At 39.5% G+C, this 27,592-nt stretch overlaps 1 protein-coding gene across 1 annotated transcript in view; it reads left to right on the forward strand.

The window, feature by feature from the left end:
• Positions 1-27,592, forward strand: part of GPR158 (G protein-coupled receptor 158) — a 187,149-nt gene that overhangs the window by 8,907 nt on the left and 150,650 nt on the right. Inside the window, exon 2 of the mRNA XM_066199205.1 lies at positions 6,067-6,172. Coding sequence (XP_066055302.1) covers positions 6,067-6,172 — 106 coding nt within the window. The remainder of the gene's footprint in view (positions 1-6,066; positions 6,173-27,592) is intronic.

Here is a 27,592-nt window from a genome sequence, read left to right on the forward strand (position 1 = left end):
TTATGAGTGCTCACAATGCTTACAGGCACAAAAGTAAATCTACAAACTTAGAAGGCAAACTGTGTGTTTAGCTGAGCTGCGATGACCTCTGTGCCGAAAAAGCTTTTGAAGATCTAGAGCGCAAGGATACTGTTTATCACCATTTAAATGTTGGCTGACTATCATTTTGTATAGTCCTGGCTTAAGCTGACTAGGAGAAAAAGAACATGCTCCTTCTGCTTTTTTTATGATGTAACAGTAGAGGCAAAAAATTATTCTGTAGATAGGTTTTACAACATGTTGTTACAATGAAATATTATAACTACTGAAACTATCAAGATACCTAGTAGGTTGGGAAAATAAGCTTAAATCAATTTCTGGCACAGATTTCAAGGCAAGCAGCATGCCAACAAACGGTAGTACTGGAAATACAGACAGACATTAAAGCTTCTTAAGTCAAACCTCTGACCTGACAGAAAATCCTTGATGACATCATTCTTCAATTTTTTTTTCCTGTATAGTTCAACTAATTCTTTCTTAACTGCATGTTTATCATGACATACAATCCTTAGATATCTCTTTTGTGCTTGTAAGGACTGTAAAATCAGGGCAGGAAACAAATATCTATTGTTACAAGGAGATTAACAAAATATGCTTACCTGCCAGATGGTCCACAATTACCAGTAATACTGTTATTAACTTAGGGCTGTGGCTTGGGTTCAGCCCGGCAGCATTGCCAGTGTGGATGAATGTGTTACGCTGACAAGCTGAGTCTACTCTTACACCCTTGATATTTGTCTTGATTGCTTCCACCAAGATAGCAACATTGCAATTATTCCCAATTAGTTTGATAAATATAACACAGGGAGTTGGTCCGTATACGTTCTAGGAGGATGTGTTCTTCCATATGTTCCATTTTCTGAATGCTGAATCAAAAATAACTGAAAATGTGGGTGGCTAAACAGGCTGTGCCAGCTACTGTATTAATCAGAGATGAATTTCAGAAATGTATCGTGTACATATTAGTGTACTCTGTGTAACAGCAGTGGGGTGCAAGGCTGAGATGGTGTTTTAAAATGGCAAAGGATCTGAAATGAATGCAGTAGAAGTCTTGTATCATCATGACACTTTTTGTAAACGTCACAAATAATGCTTAAAGAAACTTTGCTTTTGAAAGCACTGAATCCTCAGGTACTTTCAGACCCTGGTACTACTTCAGAACTGTGGTGTTACTATGAAACACGTATTGCAGAAGTCTGGTGAAAAAAGAATAATACACACCATGGGGGGGAAAACAGTTGAAATCCTGTGGCAGCTTGTAACTGTTAGGAGAGATTGCTTTTCTGTTCCTGCTTCTGCACTGTCCTGTTTCTTCTTCCTGTAGATTTTCACTTAGGAGCTCACAAAGCTCTGAGAAAAAGGAAATCCAGAACAACTTAACCATACCAAAAGTTCAGATTGTGCTACAAAAGAGCTGCAGTTGGGAGAAGAGTGTAGGTTAAAAAGTTTGCATTGAGTTCATGAAGATTGGGTTTTGTGAAAGACAAACACTCTTGTGAGAGAAGTTTTAGTACAAGAGAAGTAAAAGGATCATGGATTTAGTTGGAAATGAAAGAATTTTATAGTGTTTCTGGAAGTATTATGAAAATCTTTTCAAGCTTACATGGCTTAATGGCAAGATCCTGACAAAACTTTAACACAGATTGAAAGTGTGGGTGGAAATGGGGCCAGGTAACCTGGGAGGAATATGGAGACACTGTCTGAGCATGGCTGTGATCATGAGTATCTTGTATCAGCAATAGTGTGGCCAGCAGGACAGGGAAGTGATCATTCCCTGTACTCATCACTGGTGAGGTTGTACCTCAAATCCTGTGTTCAGGAAAGGAAGGACACTGCAGAAAAGACATTAAAGGGGCTGGAGCAAGTCCAGAGAAGGGCAATGGAGTTGGTGAAGGGTCTGGAGTGCAAGTCCTATGAGGAACAGCTGAGGAAGCTGGAGGAGTTTATGCTGCAGAAAAGGAGGCTCGGAGGAGACCTTACTGCTCTCTACATCTACATGAAAGGAGTTTGGGGCAAGGTAGGGGTTGGTCTCTTCTCCCAAGTGACAGTTGATAGGACAAGAGGAAATGTCTTCAAGTTGTGCCAGAGGAATTTTTCAGTGGATATTAGAAAAATGCGCTTCACTGAAAAGATTGTCAAGCATTGTAACAGGCTGCTGGGGTTGATTAACCATCCCTGGAGGTATTTAGAAGATGTGGCACTTAAGGACATGGTTTAATGGTGACTTTGGCAGTGCTTGGTTAATCGTTGGGACTCAATGATCTTAAAGGTCTTTTCCAAAGTCTTTGCTGCTGAATGGAAAAGTGTACTTTGTGGTGAAGGATGTTGCAAAGTCCAAAGTACTTGATGTATCCCAAGAACTACAGGCTGATCAGTCTCACTTAAGTCCCTGGGAAGGTGATGGAGCAAATCACTGTGAAAACCCCTTCTGGAACACAGGAAGAAGAGGAATGTGATTTGGAGTAGTGAGCATGGCTTTCTGAGGGGGAAATAGTGTTTAACCAACTCAGCAGCCTTCTAGATGATTTGTGTCCAATTGGAAGTCAGTCACTATTGATATACTCCTGGTGGGCACCAGTTTGACATGAATCACCAACCTGTGCTTGTGGCAAAGAAAACCAACAGCCTCCTGGTCAGTGAGAGGAAGTTTTGCCAGTGGGTTGAGGGAAGTGATCCTTCCTCTTTACTCAGCCTGGTAGGGCACCACCAAGAGTGCTATGTCCACTTCTGGGCTCCTCAGCACAGGAGACATGGATGTACTGAAGCAAACCTAGTGAAGGGCCACACAGATAGTTTAAGGTTGGAGTATCTGACACACAAGAAGGGCTGAGTGAGCTGGTGCTGTTCAGCCTGGAGAAGAAAGGACTCCGGGGGTATTTTATGTGTAAGTACCCAGTGAAAACATGTAAAGGAGAGAGAGACAGATCTTTCTCAGCCTTATTCAGTGAAAGGATGGAAAGCCCAAGAGGCACAAACTGAAATACAAGAAATTTCATTTAAACATCAGAAGTCTTTTTATTTTTGGACACTGTGAGTTTAGTCAGTCACTAGATCAGATTTCCCAGAGATGGTGAAGTCTCCATTATTGAAGGTATAAAAGTCCCCCAACTTTACTGAGCCTGCTTTGAGCTGATTGGATTGATCGCAAGAGGCTTCTTCCAGTGATAGTTGCTGTATGAATCTGATTTTCACATCTATTTTTAACAAAGTAATTGTATTAAAGAACTTTCAAAGGCTGCAAGTTCTTTAATCAATTCTGATATGAAAAGTCCAGAAGTATATTCTTTTCTTTCCAGTATGTGGCTCTGAGTGTTAGGATGATCTCCTGCTTTCTGATGCTTGTCCCTTTAGAACATGCCATGAATTCTCCAGAAGGCAGCGCTTCTGGTACAAGGCCACACTGAAATGCTTTCTCAGTGTATTTACTGACCCTAATTTCTCTGGCTTGTGTGTGTTGTCTTTCTTGCAAGTAACCGCTAGGTAAGTTTTCTTTTAAAAATACTCATAGCTTTTTTTACTGACACTCTGCTTCTACAGGGCTTGCTTGTGATACTACACAGCAAACTCTTAAAGGTGTTTCTTCTCTTCTGGCAGTGAATAATTTGTCCTTTATTTGCAATCTGTACTTCCCTTTGCAGAAGTGTTTGAGGAGGGAAAGGTGAGTTTCCTGTCCCACCAGTTAAAAACAAAATGTACACAAGGGAAACACTTTCCATGTAAAGGAAGTAAAACCTTCTTCCCTCAGGTGCTCCAGATCTCCCAGATAAACGGGTTGCATTTCTATTAAAGCTGAGTCATCACTGCTTTTTCTACTGTATAAACTGATATCTTTGGAGTAGTCAGAATGATGCTAATCCTAGATAGCATTGCCAATGTCACTGATTTATAACATGAATTAGGAGAGCAAGGAGTAGTGTTGGTCCTGGTCCTGCTGCCTGCTTTGTACCTGTATGCAGCCATGAGGAGATTATTCACTTGCAGAGCAGGTCCTGTCCTCATCCTGCACGCTAATATTTGTATTAGCTCCTAAAGGAAGGAAGACAATATAAACCTACTGGGTGGGCTCTACACATGACTAGATGAGTGATTTGTTCTCTCTACTGCTATGGGCATCTGAATCAGGCACCTTCTTGCCAGGTTTAATTTGTAATCCACTGATATCAGTATTTTAAAGAGAATCTGTGCAGTATGGCAGTTTTCCCTCTTGGGATTATTGCTCACCCGGAACATGGGAAAAATAGTTCCTTGGGGTAGAAGTATGGTTTGAGCAGTCCCTGGTGAAACTGCTGTTCAAAACAAGTGTGCAAAGGCACAAAGCCGTAAATTAAAAATATATTGGAATATTCCAGAAGTGTGGTGTGTGGTATTTTAAAGTTAACTTGCTAGAACCAGCACTTAAATATTTCAAGTAATTTCTATATGTGCCCAGCATTAGTTTGTTTAGATTCTAATCAGGAGACTGAGTGGGATTCAGTGCTCCTATACTGTCTAACTTCCTACTGTCTGTTTTAATGTAGTTTTCTAATGCATTCTTCTGACCACTTACATGATGTAGTTGTGTTTCTCCATTTACTGTGTAGCATGTCTGAAGATGAATGTCCAAATTTAACTGTTGTGGACTCTTGTTGTACTGGGGTCAGATACAAGGGAACAGTATTGTCCTGGTTTTGATCAAGCTCGCTCTTATGCTTCTTCTAATTTTGTTTGTATGTACCCTCTCAAATATGTGGCTCTGTAGCCATCTTGTTGCTATTACTGTGTTATGAGCATTAATTAAAAGAGGGAACACACTTTGAGGTGAACGAGGTGATTCTGAGATAGAGGCTGGGCCATGCCCTTGTTAGTTCACAGCTTGAAAGAAGGGAGATGGTGTTTGTAGTTGTGGAAGTCCAGACTGTGGTAATGAAAACATCTGTCCCAAGTGGCTGAAATTGACTTGAAAGGAATGGTAATCTAGATTTAAGAAATCAACAGAGAGCATTCATCCACTATGAATGAGTTTGTGTAATGATTTAGCAACTAGAAGTTGCATATTGAAATTTTTGTCAAGTCTGGACTGCAGCAAAGCTGTCATAGATGACATGCTCTGACAAGATGATGCTATCAATGCCCTAGGTCATTCTGAAGGATATGTGAATCTTTGAAGGCTTTTTTTTTTTTTTTTAAGATTTAGAACTATGGTCTTGTACCTTTTTTCTTCTAATGGTTTTCAAATTTTTTATAAAATAGTGTCAGCTTTGAATTAGCTTGTCGGCTTTTCTTTCAAAAGAATTTTTGAGGTAGGCTGTTCATGGTGAAACCTAGGGACTTCTTGGACTTACACAATTCCGATGGTCCTTCAGGACATGTGTGTAGGAAACTTTTTTTTTTTTTGGCTTGGCAGACATGAGTGATCTATTGCTGCCTTGTGCAGTTTTCTGGTGTTGTATCAGGTTTTATTGCAGGGCCAGCTGGCAGAAGTGTGGGGACGGGGCTTGGATGCCTGCTGGAGGAGGATGTTGAGCTGCAGAGAAGAGGCTTGAATGTCTTTGGGAAGAGTACAAAAAAAGGTTTTTGCCAGTTGTTTTGGCAAATAGGATTCCCTGGAGCAAAGGGGAGAATGTAACTTTTTGCTGGATATGGGGTGGGGTGCAGTGTCTGGTGTCCTGCACTCAGAACTGTCTGGGAAGGTTGCTGGCTTCAGAAAAAGTAGTGCAGGTCTTTCACTGTAATTATGTTGGGTCTTTGCTGCATGGTAAAATGTGAAGGGCATTACATCGTTTGAACATACAACTTGTTCTTGACTGCCACCCTACTCTTAATATGTTAGATTTATTCAGCTCTTGTCATAGTACATCTCAGTAAAGTCTAAAATAAGAATGTGTTTCTGTGACCATGGCTCTGGGAGCACAAGACTTCTCTGGTTTTAGACATTTTATCAAATTCCATATTTAGAAGAAAGATGTATTTCTTTTCAGGCTACAGCATCATAAAAAAGTTTAACCTATTTCTGTGGTTGTGTTCAAGGCTGTTTCTCTCTGTTTTCAGAGGTGTTGTCAAAGTCGACATTAATCTGCAGAAGGTGGACATTGACCAGTGTTCGAGCGAGGGATGGTTCTCAGGGACACACAGGTGTCATCTCAACAATTCTGAGGTAGGTCTGTCCCTAAGGGACCTCACTTCAGTAACAAATCTTTCCAGAGTAACGTTCTGTACTATAAATGTTATTTATTTCATAGACATTAAATGTGATTTGTAGGGCTGGAGAAATCTTTGTGTGAGGTGTAATGGAATGTATGAGTTTCAGGAGTGCCCGCATTTCAGAATTATTGATGTTGAAACAGAGGCAAAGTTACTGTGAAGAGATAAGTTACAGGGGAAAAAGATTACCAATGAAATAATTTGAGGTTCTGCTTTGCAAGTCAAACAATTATTTTGTGCTCAAAATCAAAATAGGATTTTAATGTCAGTGTCACTTTTCCTTGGACAGCTTTGCAAAATATAGTAGAAGTAGCTGAAATGCTATTGATAATTATTCAGAAAAACATGGTCATTTGATGGAGTGATACAGAATACCAGGCAGAATTGGATACTGTAATTCCTTCTTAGTCAAAATGCCAACATTTTGACAGAGCTGACTAAAATGTTTGTGCTCAGTTCCTTCCTGCTTCCCCTTTCTTCTGAAGGTCTGTGTCTGGTTCCATCTGTCAGCAAATCATAGATCATTCAGACTGGCCAGTCATATGTGTTCAGTGAAAGTTCTAAAGAAAATACATTTTGATTTTTCTCTTAATTCTGCTGTGTAAAGGTGATTTCAAAGGCACCCATTCGTTTTCTGTGAGAGTAGATACCTTGTGCACTTCTGTACTTTTGGAACAGGCAATTAAAATGCAGGGAAAGTTGAGGTTTGTCTACCAGAAGTCAGGAGATGTTTGCCTGATTTTCTGTAAAATGCCAATTTATCAAAGCCAAGTCTAAATGTAGAAAAACAGTTGGTTTTGATGAATTCAGCTGCTCACATATTTGAGCAAGAAAAACTCAAGAGTTTTTGTAAACGTCTTTCTTTCTGGTATTTTTGTCTTTGATTTTTTTCATAAAATAAACTTGAAATGTGAAATGAGGTCTTTGATAAAGACTGATATAAGACTAAATATTTCTGCAAGTGGAAAAATGTTTTTCTTTGTTGAGTACTTTTTGGCTTCTGAATTCAGGGGAATACTTTTAAAATCACTCCTGTTTCGTCCTAGAAGAAAAATATGGTTTCCCATGTGATCTGATACACCTCGTTTTTTTTAATATATTCCATGTGGTTATATACTTGGGCAAGTGTGCCTCCTTCTCCTAGTGCCTTATGAGCAAAATATGCCAGCAGAGGGGTGGGATTGTAAGTTGCATCTCTGCAACTGAGAAAAAAAACCCCAGTCCTAGATCTCTTGTGGTTTAGCCCCAGTTGGCAACTAAGTACCACACAGTAATTCACTCGTTTCCCCTGCCCCCACTGCCATGGGGAGGAGAATTTGGGAAAAAAAGCTAAAACTGGTGGGTTGAGATAAGAACAGTTTAATAATGAAAGCTAAGTAAAATATAACAATACTAATGATAATAAAACGTACTATTACTAAAATGATGGAAAAAAGAAAGGAAAATGAAACACAAGAACAGCCAGTGATGCACAATATCACCTGGTGTCCGACCCCTGTCCTGGCCCGCAGCAGCAAGTGACCCCTCCTGCCCAGCTCTTCCCAACTTATATACTGAGCATGATGTTCCATGGTGTGGTATATCCCTTTGGCCAGTTCAGGTCAGCTGCGCTGGCTCTGCTTGCTTCTTGTGCACCTCCTCACTGGCAGAGCATGGGAAACTGGGAAGTCCTTGACTCAATATAAGCATTGCTTAGCACACTGGTGTTTTGGCTGTTGCCATCAACATTACTCTCCCAGAGATTCCAAAACACAGCACCGTACCAGCTACTGAGAAGAAACTGCTACAGCTGAACCCAGGAGAAGGTCCCATGTGCTGCTTTTCATACCTGCTTCATTGGCCCACTGTGTGGAATAAGGGTAATTTACATAGTTGTGCAACAATATTTTCCACACCGTTTTGCTTATAAATGCTGATGAAATCAAATTCTCTGTGCTCTCCCTTATCTGCCTAGGAGCAGTTAAACAAATACCTGCTGATGGTTGAATGCTTTGCCCCCATTTACAAAGTCTGTCTCAAGCAGAGTAGGGAGAGAATGGAGATCTCTGGATTTCAGCTCTGCTTTAGTTAGACCCTCCTTGCTCACTTCAGTTCTGTTAGGTGACTTGAGTGTTTACTGCAGCATAGCCTCTGTGCAGACCGTTTGATAAGCCTTTGCCATAGTGAATTTCTGATTTGGCTCTGAAGGTGTTTGCTGCATAGCCCATGCCATGTGGCCAGGGCACCAATACCATTAAACTAAAGGCATAGAGCTTGATATTTCTGAATATTTAAAAATTTCAGAAATACAACTCCCTTCTTCCCTAATGCTATGAAAACAGTGACTTTATGCAAGAACTAGAGAAAAAGAACAATGTTATGGATTAATCAAAATGCTTTTATAGTGGCTAAAATCTACTAGACACATGGCAGACAAATTTCCCTGCCTTCTGTGCTGTTCTGAAGTGTTTAGTTTCTAAATAAAAATCAGTTGAAATGAGGGAGATGGAGGTGCATGACAGTGAATGGAAACATATGGTAAGCCAGTGGTCTGTATGTGCTAGACAGAAAAAAGGGAAGGCATGGATGGGATCCAACTTCCACCAGAAAATAGAGACTGTTGTTGAAAGTACTGTTATTTCCTTCACATAGTCTGGCACAGCAGGATTAGGAGATGATGCTAACTGTGGCACTGGGATTTGTCTTCGGAAAGTCATCAAGAACAACCTGATTGTGATGGAATAGTTTAGTGCTAGTCCTTGCTTGGAAAAAAATAGTGTCAGGTTGAGTGACTTAGGAGTATTATGACTCAAATATGCCAAATGCTGAGACGTACTAATCTTCCTTATACTGACACCTGTCCTTAGATTTAGGTGGTCCTTAGGATTGGTGGCTCTTAAATAATTTGCTTTATGTATGATGCCCTCAAGTACGAAACAAAAACAACCACTGAGAACTTTGGATTCCCCATTTTTAATTCAACTACTTAAATTCCTAGTATGTAGTGAATTTTTTTTCTTGATTTGTTCTCTTTTGTGGACAGTACAAATACATCCCTGATTTCATAGTGACCTAGATGAACAAGAGTGCCCTCTTTTACCCTCAGGGTAACTGGACACTGCTCAGCCTAATTTGGCAGGAAGTCAGGTGATACTTAACACAGGAAAGCCAAATTTCAGCCATGGCTAAAGTCTATTTCAGTTGTTACATTTTTCTCCTTTTTTTTTTAAAATAACTGTATCAGTCAAAGAGAGGCTGATGGCCGGCTGTTATTTTTGTGAGAGAGGGCCACATTCTGCTTCCTGCCTTCTACCTTGACTCCCAAATAGGCAACACTTTTCCCAAAAGCTGTTGGACAAGAGGTTTGGATTCTCTGGGACTGCAACAAATATGACAGGTAATACCTGCAGAGTTAGAAATAATTAGGTTGGGTAGATGATATAAAGGTGCAGACAATTCTGAAATTAACAAACAGAAAGTGTAGTACCCAATAACAAATGCAAAGTAATTTCATTGTACAGGAAATGCTGTACAATGTACAGTCAAGACTGGTTATGGGAGTAAGAAAACATGCACTTTTACAGTTTGAAACCCTTGGAGACTTTTATTATATTGGATTTCTTCTCTGTAAGTGCTGACAGCAGCTGCTGGCACTTTTAGAAACAACTGTATAGTCCTTGTGGAGACACCAGCAATAATGTCAAGGCTGAGGAGCATCTGAAGAAATCAGCTGGTGTGGCCCCTTGAGCTTGGCCAGATCCTTCCAGCCAGCAGCAACAGTCTGTGAGCAGCAGCAGCAGGCTCCTCACTGTTCCCTTGGCCTCAATGAGCCTGCTGACAGCTTGCAATGTGAGGCAGGCTCAGCTGACATCCCTTTGGGTTTCAACAGTATTCCACAAATGACAGCGTGCAAAAATATCTAGAGGAAATGAGGGAAGCAGAGTAAACAAGAAAGCTGCATTGCTGTCTGTACACAGTGGCTGCATCTCTGTGTTTGTAGAAGGATGCATAGGCCTACCGTGTGTTTATTTATTGTGCACAAACACAAAACCGATTGAGAAGGGAAAGCAGATGAGCAGTGCAACCAAAAATCTTTTTTTCCATTGTTCAGCATAACATTTGGGACAATCATTTTTTATTATACTGTATGCAAGGTTGCAAGTAACTGAACAAGGGGGAGGCGGGGGCTGATTAAAAATAGAATTGTAATGGGGACTGAAGTGAGAGAGAGGGAGGGAAAAAACCCAATGCTTTCCAGGTTTTTCGAGCAAATGCTTTTCAGTGCCCTTGTCAGACTGGGAAAAGGCTATTAATGTGCACAGTCTGTGGGAGAGGAACCGTGGCAAGAGATTAGCATCTGAAGTCATAACCCACTAGGTCATAGTCAGTGTCATTGATTTTGCTTATTACTTGCATGTATTTTTGTCCTATCTATTAGGAAAAAATCAGTCAGAATTAGAAGGATTTGAAAGCAAAGCTGTTTGGTGATTCAGTCTGAGTGAATGGGTTTATGGACTCTAGTTAGCTTCTAATTTGGAAATAATAATCATTCTTGAGGCTACAGATTGCATCCAACATAGGATAAGAACAGTACCCAACCAGAGCAGAGAGCATGTCAGGATATATTTTATATTAAAACAACATCTTTAGTGGTAGAAAACAAATACTAAATGCTATATCAAGTCCTGGGCTGAGAGGGGAAACTAAGGCAGAAAGGACAGTGGCTCATTTCAGTATGCAGGTAAAGAGAACATGGTCAGCACTTCTTGGATTCAGAAGCAGACAGGTGTATCTGGTCTCTCCAACAGCTTAGGGTATTTGAAGAACACACAGTAGACACAAAGAACATTTTGAATGCTATTTTAAAAATATTTTTTGCATCATCTGCATTCATGGGAAAAGTCCCCTTATGACAGTAAACCAGATCTAATCTGGCACTCCCCCAGACACTGTTACATAAAATAAGGTGGAGGTTTGTCAGAGTTCTCAGTGGTAAACTAGGTGCTTTCAGTTTAAGGAAGAGCCAGGTTGCTTAGCTACAGCATCTTTGCTTTAAAGACAAAAAATTTAAATGAGTCTGTGTTTTGCAGGAGCTAATCTTGGTTATCAATGTTTTCTTCAAAGAAGAAAACCTTTGCAAAAATTCCTTTCATCCTAGTTAGCAGTCTTGAGCATTGAAATTCATCTGGGTCAGTTCTGTTTGCTTCTGTTTTTCCTTCCCCCAGAGTTAAAACATGAAAAGGGGTAGATAGTTGGCTGAATGATGTTGTCTGTCAAATTAAAATAGCTGGGAGATTTTTGGTTTATCTTGCATATGGCAGGTGATGGTAGCATTACATCCCTTTCCAGTTCTTTCAGATCTATGACTGCAATTTTTGGATCTTTCTCTACTGAACAGAGATGTTCAGATGATCCTGTCAGGCAGTGCCGATTAGTTGAACTGGTGCTTCTTCCTGTTGTGTATGGGAAGAGGTGAGGCTCAGAAATTTAGTTGGCTGGTGGAATATGAACAAAATACACCTGGTGGGAGCAAAGGAGAAGTTGCAGAGGGGGGGATGGGTGCAGGGAAGAGCTTTTCCCAGCAGAGAGATTGAGGAACTGTGGCTGGTGCAAGAGAAGGAAGATCAGGGTGTATTGAGAGGCACAGAAAACCTTGCAGTGAGGAGCATAGGGACTATAGCCAGGCTGCACCATTCTCATGGCAGGCTGTGAATTGTCTTTCCCAGATGTGAAATGGCAGAAGCTGTAGCAAATCCAGGCATAAACAGAACACAGCTTCATTCAGAGTTCTCATTTGTTATCACTACATTCAGAGGTCTGTAAAATGTCTGAAAATGTCTCTAGTAGCATTAAGCATAAGTAAGTATATGCAATTAGATAAGTATAAAGCATTTTGGTTTCAAAACATCTGGTCCATTCTGTAAGAGTTTTGACAGGCTTATCTTGGAAGATGTGCAAGTACTCCTGGATCTTGTGAAGTAATACTGCAACTATTACCCCCATTTTACAGCTGGCCCACGGGCAAAATTATTTTCTCTAAACTGATTGACTGGAATTGTAGGGTGATCTCCAGGTGTGTGAATTACCTTCTCCAGAGTTTGACTTCTGCAGAGAGGTGTGCTGAGCATGTGAGCTGAGAGTCCTGATGTGCTCCAGCCAGGGCCCAGGCTGGATATCTTCTGGATGGAGTTTTGGGGTGCATCACAGCATGTACCCACACCATGCTTCAGATACTTCCAGCAAGACTTAAGCATCCTGATCTATTTTTGAAACCTGTGTCTGAGGAGCTTCATAGTTTTCTTAGTGATCTTGACTTGTGGTAGAATTTTGGTCAAAAATAAAGTCACCCAAACTCCTCTTAGATAAACACACTGTTGGTGTCATTGCAAAGGACACAGCTTCCTATGAACTGTGCAGACTCTGTTCTTGATTTAACTATCAGTTTACTCAGGTAAGATACTGGAGAGTTGTTTTTTATTGTTAAAATAGGAAAATTCTGCTCATGCATATCTACCACAGTTAATTTTTTTACTTGGAAAAAAACCTGGGGTTTTTTTTTTAAAGACTTGAAAAACAGTTAACCGATAGAAAAAACTTGTCTATCTTACTTTAAAAAACCTTTTATCAACTATAGTAACTGTGTTTTTCCTGCTTTTTTCATACTTAGTCATACCTACATAAGAGGCAAGTTTAATTTAACGTAGAGAAGAAAGTTCATTCTTTTTTCTATGACAAAATTAGCTTGAAAAGGTATTGTAGATCTCATGAAGAAAAACCGGAGACAATAGCTGCTGAATCTTTATATTCAAAGCAATGTACTGAATCCTAGTAATAACCTTAATGGAAAAAAAAATTAGCTTTATTTTTAAGCACAATTTTATAACACTAGACATTCAAATACAGTCATTTTTGTTGGTGACTTCTGGTAGGAGGTAAATGCTTTTCTGCAAATTGAAAAATGGCTGCTTAAGGGTTATCTATGTTTTTGTTTAAATCTCAGTAATTCGGATGATTTTTCTCTTCTGGTTTGCGTTTGCTGGTACTGTAAACTGATGGCTATCATGGGCTGGTCTCCTGGAAATTTCTTAGTCTTTACTAACCTACTTAGAATCGTATTTTGTGGGGTTTTTTTTATTGCTTTCTTTCCTCTTGCTGTTCGAGATCATGAGTGTACTAAGCATCAGTACTAATATGGGAATGCAGACCATTTGATTTTTGATCTTCAGATTTTTGATTTTTACTGCCTTTTTGTGTTTTGGCTATTTTGTAAGCTATTACTGAGTTTCATCCTACTGCATTTTTTTATTATTCATCTATAAGGATTTTATTCTTTTTTTCTATCACTGAAAAAGTAGTGAAAGGAAGTACACTTCTTCCCTACATCCTATGTGTATGAACTTCCTAAGATAAATAAGATATTTATTCGCTTTGATTATTCCTTAACTTATAAAGGATGGTGAGTGAAAGTAGAATTCCTTAGAGGCCAATCAGACAATATTTGTTACACTGTGCTGTTTTCTTCTTGCAGCAGGATCAGAATCCCTCTGAAGTTAAATTTGGTCCCCAGATTTACCATGACTATTCTCAAGGCAATCAGGTTTCATTTACTTGCATGAAGTAGGTAGTAGGATTTGCTTACTGAGCTCTTCTCTTTTTGTCAGAATGTAATAGCTACTTTTTTTTTTTTTTTGCCACCAATTCCATCTAAGCATTCTAATAACTTTTCTTCATTCAAATATGATTGGCTAGGGGAAAAAAGTATTTGTGGTGTAACCATGCGTTCTAATTTAAGCTAAGTGAGTCCCATATCTTTCATCTTAACCAGTAACAGTCTTACTGTTGCATTTTAAAATAAAATGAACTCAGTTGCCTTGACCTGAGGCTGCAGGGCTGAGGCACTGGGAAGCAGCTTTGTACAAAAGGTTCAGGGGGTCCTGGTGAGCACCATGTTGACCGTGAGCCAGCAGCGTTCTCTTGCTGCCAACAGCCTCAAGGGCTGCTTTAGGCAGAACTTTGCCAGCTGGTCCAGGCCCCCTCTGCAGGGCTGTGTCCACTTCTGGGCTCCTCATTTTGAGACATGGATGCTCTGCAGGGAGCCCAGCCAAGGACTACCACAATCATCAAGCATTAGAAGTACCTGTTGAATGAGGAGAGTCTGAACAAGCTGGGACTGTCCAGGGCAGAGAAGAGAAGATTTTGGGGATTTTCCCTATGTAAAGGAGACAGACAGACTCCTCTCAGGGGTTGTTAGTGGCAGGGCAAGAGGTAGGCCTTCAGACTGAAGCAGTAAAAACCCTTTTTTGATTACACCGTGAGGGTGGTCAGGCACCAGAGCAGGCTGTCCATAGATGTGATGGGGTGACCACCATTGGTGATGTTCAGAACCTGAATGTACGTGGCCCAGGGCAACCTGGTTTAGCTGAGCCTGCTCTGAGTAGAGCTTGGGACTGGATGGTTTTCAGAGGTGCCTTCTAGGCTCAGCTGCTGTGTGATTCTGTGGTCAGCTGCTTTTTCATCCTTCACATGATTCGTTTTTCCTGTCTGATTTATGTCCAGAAAACATGGCATCCCTTCTGAGTTTTGCGTTTCTACTCTGCTTCATTTATACTTGTGTCAAGACTCTCTTCCATTGCCAGCTGCTTTTGCTCATCACTTTTTTCTTTTAGACTTCTATTAAGTGTGTGAAGAATTGCATGAAAGTTATTTGAGAAATTACTTGCTTTAGACACTTCTTCTGTAAGAAGCTCAACACTTCTTTCTTACAATAGAAGAAAGGGAATCAATATATCCAGATTCTTATTTTTTTAGATAATATCTCTAAGCATCTCAACTAATTTACTTTCAAAACTTCTTTGAAAGTTGATTTAGTAGAGATAGCACTAAATTTTGAATTATGCTGACTTGCTGATTGTGCAAGATTTGAAATATTTTTCTCCCTTCATATATGTTATTGAAGTATCTAATGGTTAAATCTTTGAGTGGAGGCAAGATCTAAAATGTAGATTTTGTGGCACTCTTAATTGGACAACAAATGCTGCATTATAAATTGGGATTTTTCCAAATAGACTACAAAGTTTAGAATGCTGTTCTAGAGTTAGAGGATTGCTGGGGCTGTTTAGTAAATTGTTATAGGTTCTTTTGAAATTAAGACATTCTGATACTTGTTTTTATCCTGAAATGCAGTGAAGCAACACCAGCAGTGCATTTTCCTGAATTAATATTTTTTAAAAGTGCAATCTTGAAATACGAAAGCATGTATTTCGGGTAACTTCTCTTGGAAATTGTATAATTTGAAAGACTGGTAAAACTTGATTGAAAATGTGTATTAATCTTAATCCTTTCTTATGGGGAGAAAATGAAAAAAAAACACTTGGAGAGAGTCCTGCTGTATGATAATGGCAGATGGCTTTGTGATACATTTTGAGCATTTTTAGAAACCTATCTACCAAAATCCGAGCAAATGCATGTCTTTCTTTCCTCTTGAAAAGTTTAGAAACTTTTGATACCATTTGTCCAGTTCCATAACCAATCCTGTCTATCTTATGCTGTTGGATATTCATTGTGCTGTTTTATCTCAGCCAAAGCATCTTATTTCTCTTCCAAGAAAGGAAGTAAAAGAAAGCAGCACTCCAGAACCTGCGATTTTTTACCAGACGTGATAAAACATCATTACCTTCCAATATGTACGAGACATGGCACAAATTGGTTTTAGGCACATGAGAGCAAATATTTGCTCTGTAGAGCTTAAATTCTGTAATTCATGTTGTTCCACTGCCCTTCAAAGTAAATACTGTATTACACTGGCTGAAGGAGGCATTTCTTGGTAGCTTAGTTATAAAGATTTTTTTAAATATAGATAACTAATATATGATGCTTCTTTGAAATAAATGTCTAAATAAAATGCTGTTGTCATCCTGATGTGAATATTCAGGAATATTTTTGTGAGAAATGGCAAGACTGATTTTTTTTTTCGTAGTAGAATGAATTTTAATTTTTAAATTTGAGTTTTCTCTGTAATGATTGCTTTTTAAGGAATCACTTTATTGCTACATGGACTGAGAATTATAAAAAGCAATTCTCATGAAATATTATTCAGTATGCTACTTAAGGAAGAAATATTTTTGCATGTTTAATGCACATCTCAGTTGTATTTCATTTCCATAGGTGATTGAGAGTTGCTTTTAATTATGCATGAGTGGATTATTCTAACTGCTTTCTAACATTGTTTTAAAAAATGGTACATTATAGCAGTCATTTTTGTTACAAATGTAACCTAAAAATACTTTCTTCAGTGATTACATGGAGAGGCATTTTGCATCTTTGTCATTGTGTTATACTGCAGCAAATTTAAGAGTTTCCCCTGTTTGTGTATCTTTGTTGTAACACTGCTAAATGGTGAAAATGTTGAAATACCTGTAATAATTGAGATGTGTCAACTTTGAAGTCCTTACTTCTCACTGATTTTTTCCATAGGTTTACATTAATTCCATGCTTAAATATGTATGTGTGTAATGTAAGAAGTGACTGCCATGGGTCACCGATGTGGGAAAGAAAGGGAAGTTGGTGTGGATGGGAAGTACTGTGTACGTCACTGGGGCCACAGAAGCTGTCCCCATAAACTGGGGCCACAACCTTCAAAACCCTGTCCAGGAAAGAGCTGGAAGAAGAGGAGGGCTTGAAAAGCATGAATTCTGTATGACACCTGTACACTTACCTTTTTAGTAACAGTTACATGAAAGAAATAACATTGTTGCCATTGGAAAGAATTTCTTGGTTGTCCATTGTAAACATCAAACATTGACTGTACTCTTGCTCCACTCCATTTGCTTTCTCCAAAGACATAAACACTGTTACAAAGAACAATCCTTGTGTTTTGTGAGGGTTTTTTCCCCCCTATTATTTTTTGCCTTGATTAAGTCCCATATAATCTTGGGTTACAAGTGTGAGAATGTTTGTAATTATCTGCTCACATCATCCATAGCTGTTATGATGTTATAGCAATAGCTCTCCATTAGGAATTGCTCTTTCAGTCTGTAGCATGCAGACAGTTCTCACTAATATCATTTGAATCCTTGTTGATCCTGAAGAACAGAGGCAGTAATCTGTGATCTCAGCAGAGAGGAGTTGTATATATTTACAAGGAGTGGAGCTGCTGACCTGTTGTTTTGGCCCTCAGAACTCCAGTTGTGTTTTGTTCTAGGACCAGCATTTCTGAGTGCTTCCTCTGTAGAGAGACATTTTGGATCCTGGAGGGAGAATGAAGGCAGGTGGGATTTATTCTTCCCGCTTGCAGCAAAGGCTAATCAGCTCACCATTCAGGGGGTCATTCTCTCTATCACCTTTCCAGGTACTATTGATCTTTATGTTCAATTTAACCATCAGTACAAGCAACGTGCTCTTAGTAAATACTGTTTTGTGGACGTGATCCAAATCATTAAGATCAGTCTGGTTTCTGGCAGGCCTTTATTCTGACATCCGGGATACCTTTGTGCGGGTTAAAAGGTGTCTTCCTTCTCTTTCCTCTTTTTAAAAGGATGTTACTAATAATTTTTTTTACCTTTTTGATACAGCGTCAATTGGGACAATCAGACCCTTTCTTTCTACCTTCTCCCCCTACCAAATCCTACACCACAAATTGCCTTTTTGGAAAAAAAAAACCAATCCAAACAAGTGTATAATTTTTTCTTGAGTCTGCAGTCTTATTTTAAATTGGAGTATCTACTTAGCTTAGCCTTGGCTTTGGATTGTGTTCCTTGATTTGGGAAGTGTGCAGAAGTAAATGCTGCTACCTGTGTGCAACTCTGCCTTGAATCTGGTTTTGCTTTTCTTCTCTCCGGATTGACTACCCATTGAAAGGCTTTGGAGTTGCAGCTTTTCTAAGATTATTTATTTTGCCCTGATGACTCTGAGTGCAAATGCGTAGTGATGCTCGGGATATTTGCATTGTTAACCAGGAAAATCAAGTACAAATATGGCCCAACTTCTCTCTCTGGTGTTTAAATGTATACCAGATACCTTCCTGGAAAACCCTTATTAACCATTCCCCTGCCACTGGAATCCAGACAGAGATATTTTATTTGAATTTGTCTGGTCTGTTATTGTAGGTGGTTTTATCATCATCTAACACTTGCTTTTGTCTTAGAATATACAATAAAGTTTTAGAAGTGATGAATCATTTCATCAAATGTATCTTTGGTCCTGGGGAGCACCACTGGACTGTCACATCTCTTCCTGAAAATAGTCTGTAAGAAGAAAAACAGCAACTAGATTTTGGATGCCTGCCTGAAACTGGCAGTTTGGCTTTTACAGAGGAAATGCTACAGGTGAGAACTGAGCGAATCTTCTTCAGGACAGATAAAAGAAACATCCCAGCTTTTTAAAAGAAGCTTGTACAGTTTGCTCGTTCACCTCAAATCACCGTGGCCATCTGTAAGGAAAAAGTTCATTGTCAGACCAGTGAGCATTAGACTAAATTTTTTTTTTTGCTATTTTTCTGTACTTGTAGGGAGTAGGTTCTGCCTTAAACTACTATAAGCACTGAGCTTGTGAGAGTTGACTCAAGAAAACTGTGCTCTGACTGACAGGAAGAGGTTATGTATTGGAAGGTTGGTGAGTTGTCAAAACACTTAACGATATTTAAATTGCTTCAAAAGTGACTGCCAAGTACAACCTCATTTTTAAATTACTGTCCTTATACAAGAATTAAGGTAATGATATACCTTTTATGGGCAGAGGATGACAGGGTAGTTCAACTTCTGTTAGATGTATTCAAAAATATTTTCACTGAAGTCATGAGAAGGAGCAGTTACTTTCCAAGCTTCCTATCCCTTTTCCTTGGCTTGAGTACAGTATACTTTGTTACCTTTTCTAGTCTGATTTACAATTGCTTTTAGGAGCACTTACTTTTGTGACAATAAATGTGTCTGTGTTCCTTATGTCTATGGTGTAAAACCCATCGCACTTTTTCCCGGTAAAAGTGGGCTTTTTAGGCAAGAGTTCTTAACATTTGTTTCCACAGCTCCATAGATCTAGAACAACTCTGGCCCATTACAAAATGTATTCCCATTATCATTTCTCCTGAAGAAACAGTGCCAGGGGCCCTTCCTATGAAGATTAGATTGTGCCTTGGCATTCAGGACCATCTGAACTGAAATTTCATTTAATGGCATTCTGACAGAGACAAGCAATGCTTTGGGAGAAAGAGGAAAGATAAAAACACTATTTTGAAGGAATGCTGAAAAAAATACTCATTTTTGTATATACATTTGAAAGGGCTGGTGCCCAGTTTGTAAATACACCCAAGCAAATTCTGACAGAGGCCACATACTGTTGCTTTGTACAACGCAGCTCAGCATCTTCTACGTCACAATGAGAAGATCCATTCTTAAGGAAAAAAACTCCTAGCATCCAAAATTTGCAATAGTAAGTAAAAAGTGCTTTCATACATAAGAAGTAATGAGGGAAAGAGATTAGCAAAAAAAAAAAAATTGTATAATGAAAGATAGGTAACAGGAGCCTCTTACTTCTAGATGTAATTGAGAGAGCATAGTGGTGATTTTAACTAAATAAATCAGATGGGAAAAAAAGCCATTTTATTAAGTTTCAAATATGTAAACTGAGAAAAATGCAGTCCAATTAATGTGATTTTATTAAGACCAGTGAACCATTTTTATTTAGTAGAGCACTCTGTAGAAAGTTGTTACATGCAAATTAGAAATAACTTATATTTTAGACTCTAAATTTAGACTCGTATATAAATCTCTATCAGACAGTATTTTTTATTGGTAAGTCCATGGGTTTAATGTTAATTTTAGACTAGCTAGAATGAAAGTAATGCTGAAATTGTCCTGTAATAAGATTTTTTTTACACAATAAATATCATTCTGCCATTACAGGATTCAAGGATTCCTCAGCAATTTTCAGAAAAAGCAGAAAAAGAAGTTGTTCCCATTGCAATACAGATGAGCACCTGTAAAAGTTAAGTTTGTCCACATATGATCTCAGGGTTTTCAACTATATTATGTGCCCACACCCTGGAATCCTACATGAGAGTCACTGTAATAGTCTGGGCAGGCCAGGCAGCCCTGCTGGGCCAAACCTTCTGAGTTCTGGTGTATTGACTTTTAGCACTATATGTAGGACCACAGAAATTTGGCAACTAATAACTTATGTTTTCGGATGAAATGAGGGGAAGAATATGCTGTGGTTGAAGAGTTATGTCTTGGTTTACCTCTTTGTCACTGATGTTTGGCTGTGTTTTTTATGTTAGCAAAGTAGCTTCAGTTGAGAGGCAGAAAAATTTTCCTGCTGCAGAATGTTCTAGAAGAAGATTGGCAGAGAGGACCCACAGAGGAAGTGTGTCTTTTGGTTTTGAGGTGAATGCCATCCTTTCAAGGGTAGTTTAAAGTATTAAAAAAGGGAAAAAAGAAAGTGGGCAGTACCCTGTGTGCCTGCACAGGACAGGTGAGGCTACTACATGTAAAGTCAACAGAAGCTGGTCTGGTCAGGTATTTAATTTCTCATCAGAGGGTGCTGACCTTGACTTCAGTTTAGGACTGAACTTTCCACTACAGAACTTTGTTGCTCAAATGATTGTGCATTATCAAACAGCCTTTGAATTCATGAAGTGACTAAGACATTTGAAAGCATTTAGAAGTTTCCAGAGCTTTCTAAAATGCTTATTTGGAGAGAAATTGCTGTGTTAAAAGTTCACAAAAATATGAGTTTTTTTATGGGTAAAAAGACCCTAAACCTGTTAAAATAACTCCTCTGAAATACCTTTGTTCTTCTTTCCCCTGTGCAAATTTTCTCTGCTGTCTGAGCACAAGTGGAAGCTTGTCTGCCACCTTCTGCATGAGTGCTTGAGCTTCACTCATTAAATCAGGCAGAGGTGCCCAGCAATTGGTATCTTTCCAGGGGGCAAAATTGCCCCTGCTATTTTACAGGTGTACCTACAACAGCTGGAAGTTCATTAGTATTCTATAGCATCCTGTGGCCTTTCAAAAGACAGGACTTTCTTGGAAGAAGGTGGGAAAACCATTATGTTTTGGTTTTGCTCTGCCTGAGAAGTCAAAGTAGATCAAATAACTCCATTATGCAAACAAGTAACGGATGCATTATTCATCTCTGTCGCTCCCACTTCATGCATTTTGTATATGATCTATTTCCTTCCATTTAATGAAGAAGATAAAACCCCGTTGGTCCTGCACGACGTAGCTCTTTTGGTTTTTCCCCCTTCTCCCCCTGTTTTTATTTTTACCATGTTCTTGCCAGTGCTGTCTGGTAAGAAGTCAAATCAGGGTCAGGGCGTCCAGTTTACCCAAAGTGAAAAGGCTGAACCTACTTTTAATTCAGAACTCCAGCAGTGGACACTATAGTTGAGATTTGTTTCACTGCTATAGTTGGTAATGGATACATAATTGCATGCCTGGATGGAATGAGAAACACTTGATTTGAGAATTAGGCATTCTAAGAAGGAACTCAACTAAATTACTGTGTGGCAGTGAGCATATCTTGAGTTTATTTCATGCTTCACTCTTACCTTGATGGGAGGAATTATAGATACTTGAAGATTAATACTGATAGGCTGATAAAGGGTTATATTTTCCCCTTGCTTACACAGGGTTTATTTGAATGTGGCTGCACAGATTTCAAGGAACTGCATCTGAGTTAGGCTGCGAATTCATCACCAAGTTTTTTGTTTCTGAGCAATTTCTACCTGAGGCATTGCTCTAGCAACTGGCATGGGTAAGGTGTAAGTTTCACCAAAAGTTTCAAAATGTGACTCAGAGGTTTTTTAAATCATTACTTCTTCCTTTCCTTGCTGTTTTGTTTGTGCCTACTACCTAATTTCTGTGTTCACATGTTTTCTACGCTCTAACTTCTGTCCATCCAAACTCAAGATCTCAAAATTAATCTGTGCTCTGGCTTCTTTATATGAGACAAAATCAAATTTATGTTTGTCCAACCAAATTAGTGTATTGTATAGATACCAAGGATTGAATTCAGAAATAAGAATTAAATTCATTTATCCACCTGAAACTAAGTTACTTTGTCTTCGAGAAATGAGGAGCATCTTTCTCTGAGGCTGTGTGTGTGTTACTGCTAAAATTAGGGGAAAAGATTTCCTGAACTTGCTTCCTATCCAGGTCTGTTGCAGGACCAAACTTATGAATAATTTGAACAAATCAGTACTGTTTAACAGTGAGTATTAACAGCAAGTATGTATCTTTACAATTTCCAGTCCAATGTTTTAGTATTCCAGGTGTTGTTTTGAACATACTAATATGTACATGTAATCTGTGAAGATGCCACCGGTGCTTACCCTGTATGCTTGACTGTACCAAGATGAAATTTTTATTTATGAACCACTACTATAATTAAATTCCTTCATCTTCTTTTCTTTTTCTTTTTTTTTTTAACTTTGTGTATTCCCACAAGAAAATGAAAAAAGGAGGTCAGAAAACATGACTATAAATACACAAACTGTTATTGGAAGCAGAGCACAGCTCTTAGGGACTTTGAAAGTTCAGTTGCTTTGTGACAGATAGGTGCTGAGCAGTCTAAATATTCTTTTTCATAGAGTGTAGTGAAAAATTAAGGATTTTCTTTTCTTGGGAGTTTAATTACAATTATCTGTGTTGTCTTTAGTGGCTTTAGGGTAGAAAGACCTTAATGACCTTATTTTAAAAAATCCCACGTTAGGAAGCAAGGCTTGAAAGCCTCGTTTCAGTATAACAGTGCTAACAACAATATGGGAACCAGCAATAAAGGTGCCGACACTGAGGTTGGCTTTCACCCTCAAATGAAGATTCTGACCTTGAATCTTTTATCCAATTGGTTCAAGGTCCTAGGTCAGGCCTCTTCTGCCTAGAGAAGTTATGGATGTCCCATCCCTGGAAATGTTCAAGGTCAGGTTGAATGAGGCTCCGAACAACCTAGTCTAGTGAAAGGTGTCCCTGCCGATGGCAGTGGGGCTGGAACAAGATGGTCTTTAAGGTTCCTTTCAGCCCAAAGCTGTTCTATAATTCCATGATCAGGAACACGTTAGGTATAGGACAGAAGAACTTAAACCTCAACGGTATTGAAATGCCACCTTAATTTTCAGCACAAGCTTGAGTGTGTTCCTGATATGAAGTCTGGCTTGGGAGTGACTGGAGAAATGAGGTCAGTGCACTGTAAAACTCATCTTCAGTCAGAAGAGTGTGTAAGAGCATCTCTTTGGATTTGTGGGCTACCCATCTTTGCAGTGGATTTTTTATATGCCTTCAGGAGGAGACTTGTAATACTGAAAAGGATTGTTTGATAGGCAAGGGTATTTTCACACTTTAATAAGGATAAGAGTGACAAAAGTTCATCTATAAGACAACTTAGGGAACTTAATAGCTGCAGATGAGGAGAAGGTGGAGGTGCTTAATGCCTTCTTTGTCTCAGTCTTTAGTGGCAAGATGGCTTGTCCTCAGGACAACTGTCCTCTTGGGTTGATAGATCGTGTCAGGGAGCAGAATGGTGCCCCTGTTATCCAGGAGGATGCAGTCAGAGAACTGCTGAGCTGCTTGGATATTCATAAATCTTTGGGCCCAGATGGGATCCATCCCAGGGCGATGAGGGAGCTGGCAGATGGGCTTGCAAGGCTACTCTCCATCATTTACCAACAGTTCTGGCTCACTGGTGAGGTTCCAGATGGCCAGTGTGACTCCCATTCACAAAAAAAGGTGGGAAGAAGGATCCTGGCAATTATAGGCCAGTTAGCTTGACCTCAGTACCCAGAAGGGTAATGGAGCAGTTTAAATAGAGTGTCATCATGCAGTACTTACAGGATGGTCAGAGTATCAGACCCAGCCAGCATGGGTTTAGGAGGGGTAGGTTGTGTTTGACCAACCTGATCTCCTTTTATGACCAAGTGACCTGCCTGGAGGATGTGGGAAAGGCTGTGTGGATATTGTGTACCTGGACTTCATAGCAAGGCCTTTGACACTGTATCCCGCAGCACACTCCTGGAAAAGCTGGCAGCCCAGGGCTTGGACAGGAGCACTCTTTGCTGAGTTAGGAACTGGCTGGATGGCCGGGCCCAGAGAGTGGTGGTGAATGGTACTGCATCCAGCTGGCAGCCAGAGGTGTCCCTCAGGGATCTGTGCTGAGGCGAGTTCTGTTCAGTATCTTTACTGACAACATGGATGAGGGTATTGTGTCTTTCATTAGTAAACTTGCAGTTGATACTAAGCTGGGTGTGTGTGTTGATCTGTTGGAAGGTAAATGGGCTCTGCAGAGAGACCTGGAATGGTTGGATGGATGGGCAGAGTGAAATAGGATGACGTTTAGTAAGTCCAAGTGCCAAGTCCTGCATTTTGGCCACAATAACCCCCTGCAACATTATAGGCTGGGGACGGTGTGGCTGGACAGTGCCCACGAGGAAAGGGACCGGGGAGTTCTGGTGATAGCAGCTGAGCATGAGCCAGCAGTGTGCCCTGGTGGCCAAGAATGCCAAAGGCACCTGGCCTGGATCAGGAATAGTGTGGCCAGCAGGAGCAGGGGTCATTCTTCCCCTGTACTGGGCACTGGTCAGGCCACACCCTCAATGCTGTGTCCAGCTCTGGCCCCTCAGTTTAGGAAGGACCTTGAGACGCTTGAGCATGTCCAGAGGGGGCAACGAGGCTGGTGAGGGGCTTGGAGCACAAGCCCTGTGAAGAACAACTGAGGGAGCTGGGGTTGTTTAGCCTGGAGAAAAGGAGACTCAGTGGTGACCTTATCACTCTCTACAACTTTCTGTAAGGTGGCTGTAGTCAGGTGGGGATTGGTCTCTTTCTCTGGGCAGCAGCTGGCAGAACTGGAGGACACAGTCTCAACTTGTGCCAAGGGAAGTTGGTTGGATATTAGGAAAAAGTTTTTTACAGAAAGAGTGATAAAGTACTGGAATGATCTGCCTGGGGAGGTGGTGGAGTCACCATCCCTGGATATGTTTAAAGACTGGATGTGGCACTCAGTGCCATGGTTTAGTTGAGGTGTTAGGGCATGGGTTAGACTCCGTGATCTTGAAGGTCTCTTCCAACCTACTGGTTCTGTGTGTGAACTTTCATCTGCCTAGACCAGTTAGCAGTGGTAGTGAAGAAAGGTAGGTAGGTAACACAGAATTTGGGGCAGTTTACACCTATCCACACGGGTCTTTATGCTGCCTGGTTAGGTATAGGCAGCTGAGTTTTTCCTGGTCTTGCTGAAGATATGATTTCCTGAGTGTTTCATAAATACATACAGTACACCACACCTCCTAAGTAATGTCCAAAAGTATGAACACTATCAAGAGGAAAAAACTTGAGGCAAATACCACAATGGACGGCATAGCCTTGTCTGTGGTAATCAAATGGATTTGTCAGCATTTGTCTCAGTAATTGAACACTAAGTACCTTAAACAAAGCAAGTCATTTTTATTTGAAGACTGATAAAGGCATACAAAGAATGCTGAGAGTGCTTATATATCAGCGAGTGAGATGAGACTCCTCAGGAAAGGAAAGGAAAACCATGTTTAGAGTTTGTTTCATGTTGGGGACAATAAGAGAGGTTTGAGGAAATCAGAAATGGGTTGAGCGCTGTGGCTCTCATTTGTTATCTACTGAGAATCTTTTCAGTCTCTCTTCTCTGGCAAAAATTGTATCTTCTCTACTGAGTAAAAATCACATTTTTTGACTTGTCAGCATTGTCACAGTAGTAGAACTGATTATTAGTTTTAATAGACCAGAAAGAAATACTAGAATTTTCTTGCTGATGTGGGTCACTGTCTCTACCATTGCTTGGTAGAAATAGGGAAAAATTTTTATGTATTCAGAATGATGTGTAAATTGTATCACAGCTTTGTTGTTAGAAGCATGATGAATATAAATTTAATGAAATACAGGACAATTTCCATTGCATTTTCTGAGAAAGATGCTTATTGCCCTTCTCTACGTTAGTTACACCTCAATTCACAGGCTAATGGGTATAGCCAGGTGATATTAGAAAAAAGTGCTTTTTAATATAAGACTTAGAGAACCTAGGAATCTTGATTTCTTTGTTACCCAAGATAGAGTATATTTTAAACCATCAAATTTTGTTTAATGAGAAATTATTGAAAGCTATTTTCAAGCATTGTTTTTCTTTTATCCTTCTACCTTCGGTCTCACATCTTGGCAGTCTCCTATTTCTTAAAATATAGAAACATTTCAAGCTGAATAGTACTTTTTGCAAGGTCTGGTATTAGCTGATTCCAAGAGATTCCCTGCTGAAAAAAGAAAGAAGAATATTTACTGGGTTGTTAACACGGATAAGATCTATTGCCCTCTGTGTACACAGCTTGTTCTCATTAAGATCAGATGACTTGCCATTGGATAAATATTCATTTTCCATTAAAGCTTCATAAGGCCAAGAAAAAGATCTAGTTTTATGTGTGTCTTTATAGCTTCTAAAATAATTTATTTCTGTCTTTTTTTTTAAAGAATAGTGATGCTGGTTTATTTCTTAGGAGGAATTATTCTTATTGTCACCCTAGTTACAAGTAGCCTTACCTATCATGCACATTAAAAACAGACTTATATTTTTAAGTCAAAAACCCCTAAGGGATTCTGCTATCCATTTTTACAGAAGGAATAACCCTATTCCATCAGTCTGCTGTTACTTTTATTTCAGATTGTTTTTCTCTTGCTGTCAGGAAAGTTTCCATGGTTGTGTTCACTGTATTACTTTAATAGACTGGAGCTGCTCTTCCACTGTCTCCTACTTTTGCAGGACACAAAGACTGTAAGTATTTCAAGGTGAAGCAAACAGAAATCAAAGGCTGCAGCTGAATTACTGAGAGAATTAAAAATCATGGAGTGGTAGCAGGCATAGGGACTGAAGCCTTCTCATGTTATTACTGAGAGTTCCCCAGGCTTTTTTTGTTACATCTTTTGTGAAACAGTTCTGTGCAATAATTTCCTGAGAAAAGAAGCCAAACCCAAGACACACTTCTGCAGCACAGGTTCACAGAATAGGCTGAGTTGGAAGGGACCCACAAGGATCATTGAGTCTGACTTTTTCAGCAAGGAATCCCTTGGAATCAGCTAATACCAGACCTTGCAAAAAATGCTATTCAGCCTAAAATGTTTCTGTATTTTAAGAAACCAGAAGACTGCCAAGATGTGAGACTGAAGGTAGAAGGATAAAAAATAATTCAAGAAATGCTTTAAAATAGCTTTCAGTAATTTCTCATTAAATAAAAGGACCCAAGAGTCTCACCATGTTCCTGAGGGGGAGATCCCCTTTTGTTTTTAGATTTCAAATGGAAAATGAACTGTTTGGTGGCATGGTACATTTTTCAGTAAAAATAAGTCTCTTATTCTGTATCTCATTTACTGTTGTCTAACTTATGCTATAGATACTTGGTAAT

This window comes from Chamaea fasciata, unplaced genomic scaffold (genome assembly GCF_029207755.1).
Source record: "Chamaea fasciata isolate MVZ Bird 193981 ecotype frontalis unplaced genomic scaffold, bChaFas1.0.hap1 SCAF_1, whole genome shotgun sequence".
Taxonomy (NCBI): domain Eukaryota; kingdom Metazoa; phylum Chordata; class Aves; order Passeriformes; family Sylviidae; genus Chamaea; species Chamaea fasciata.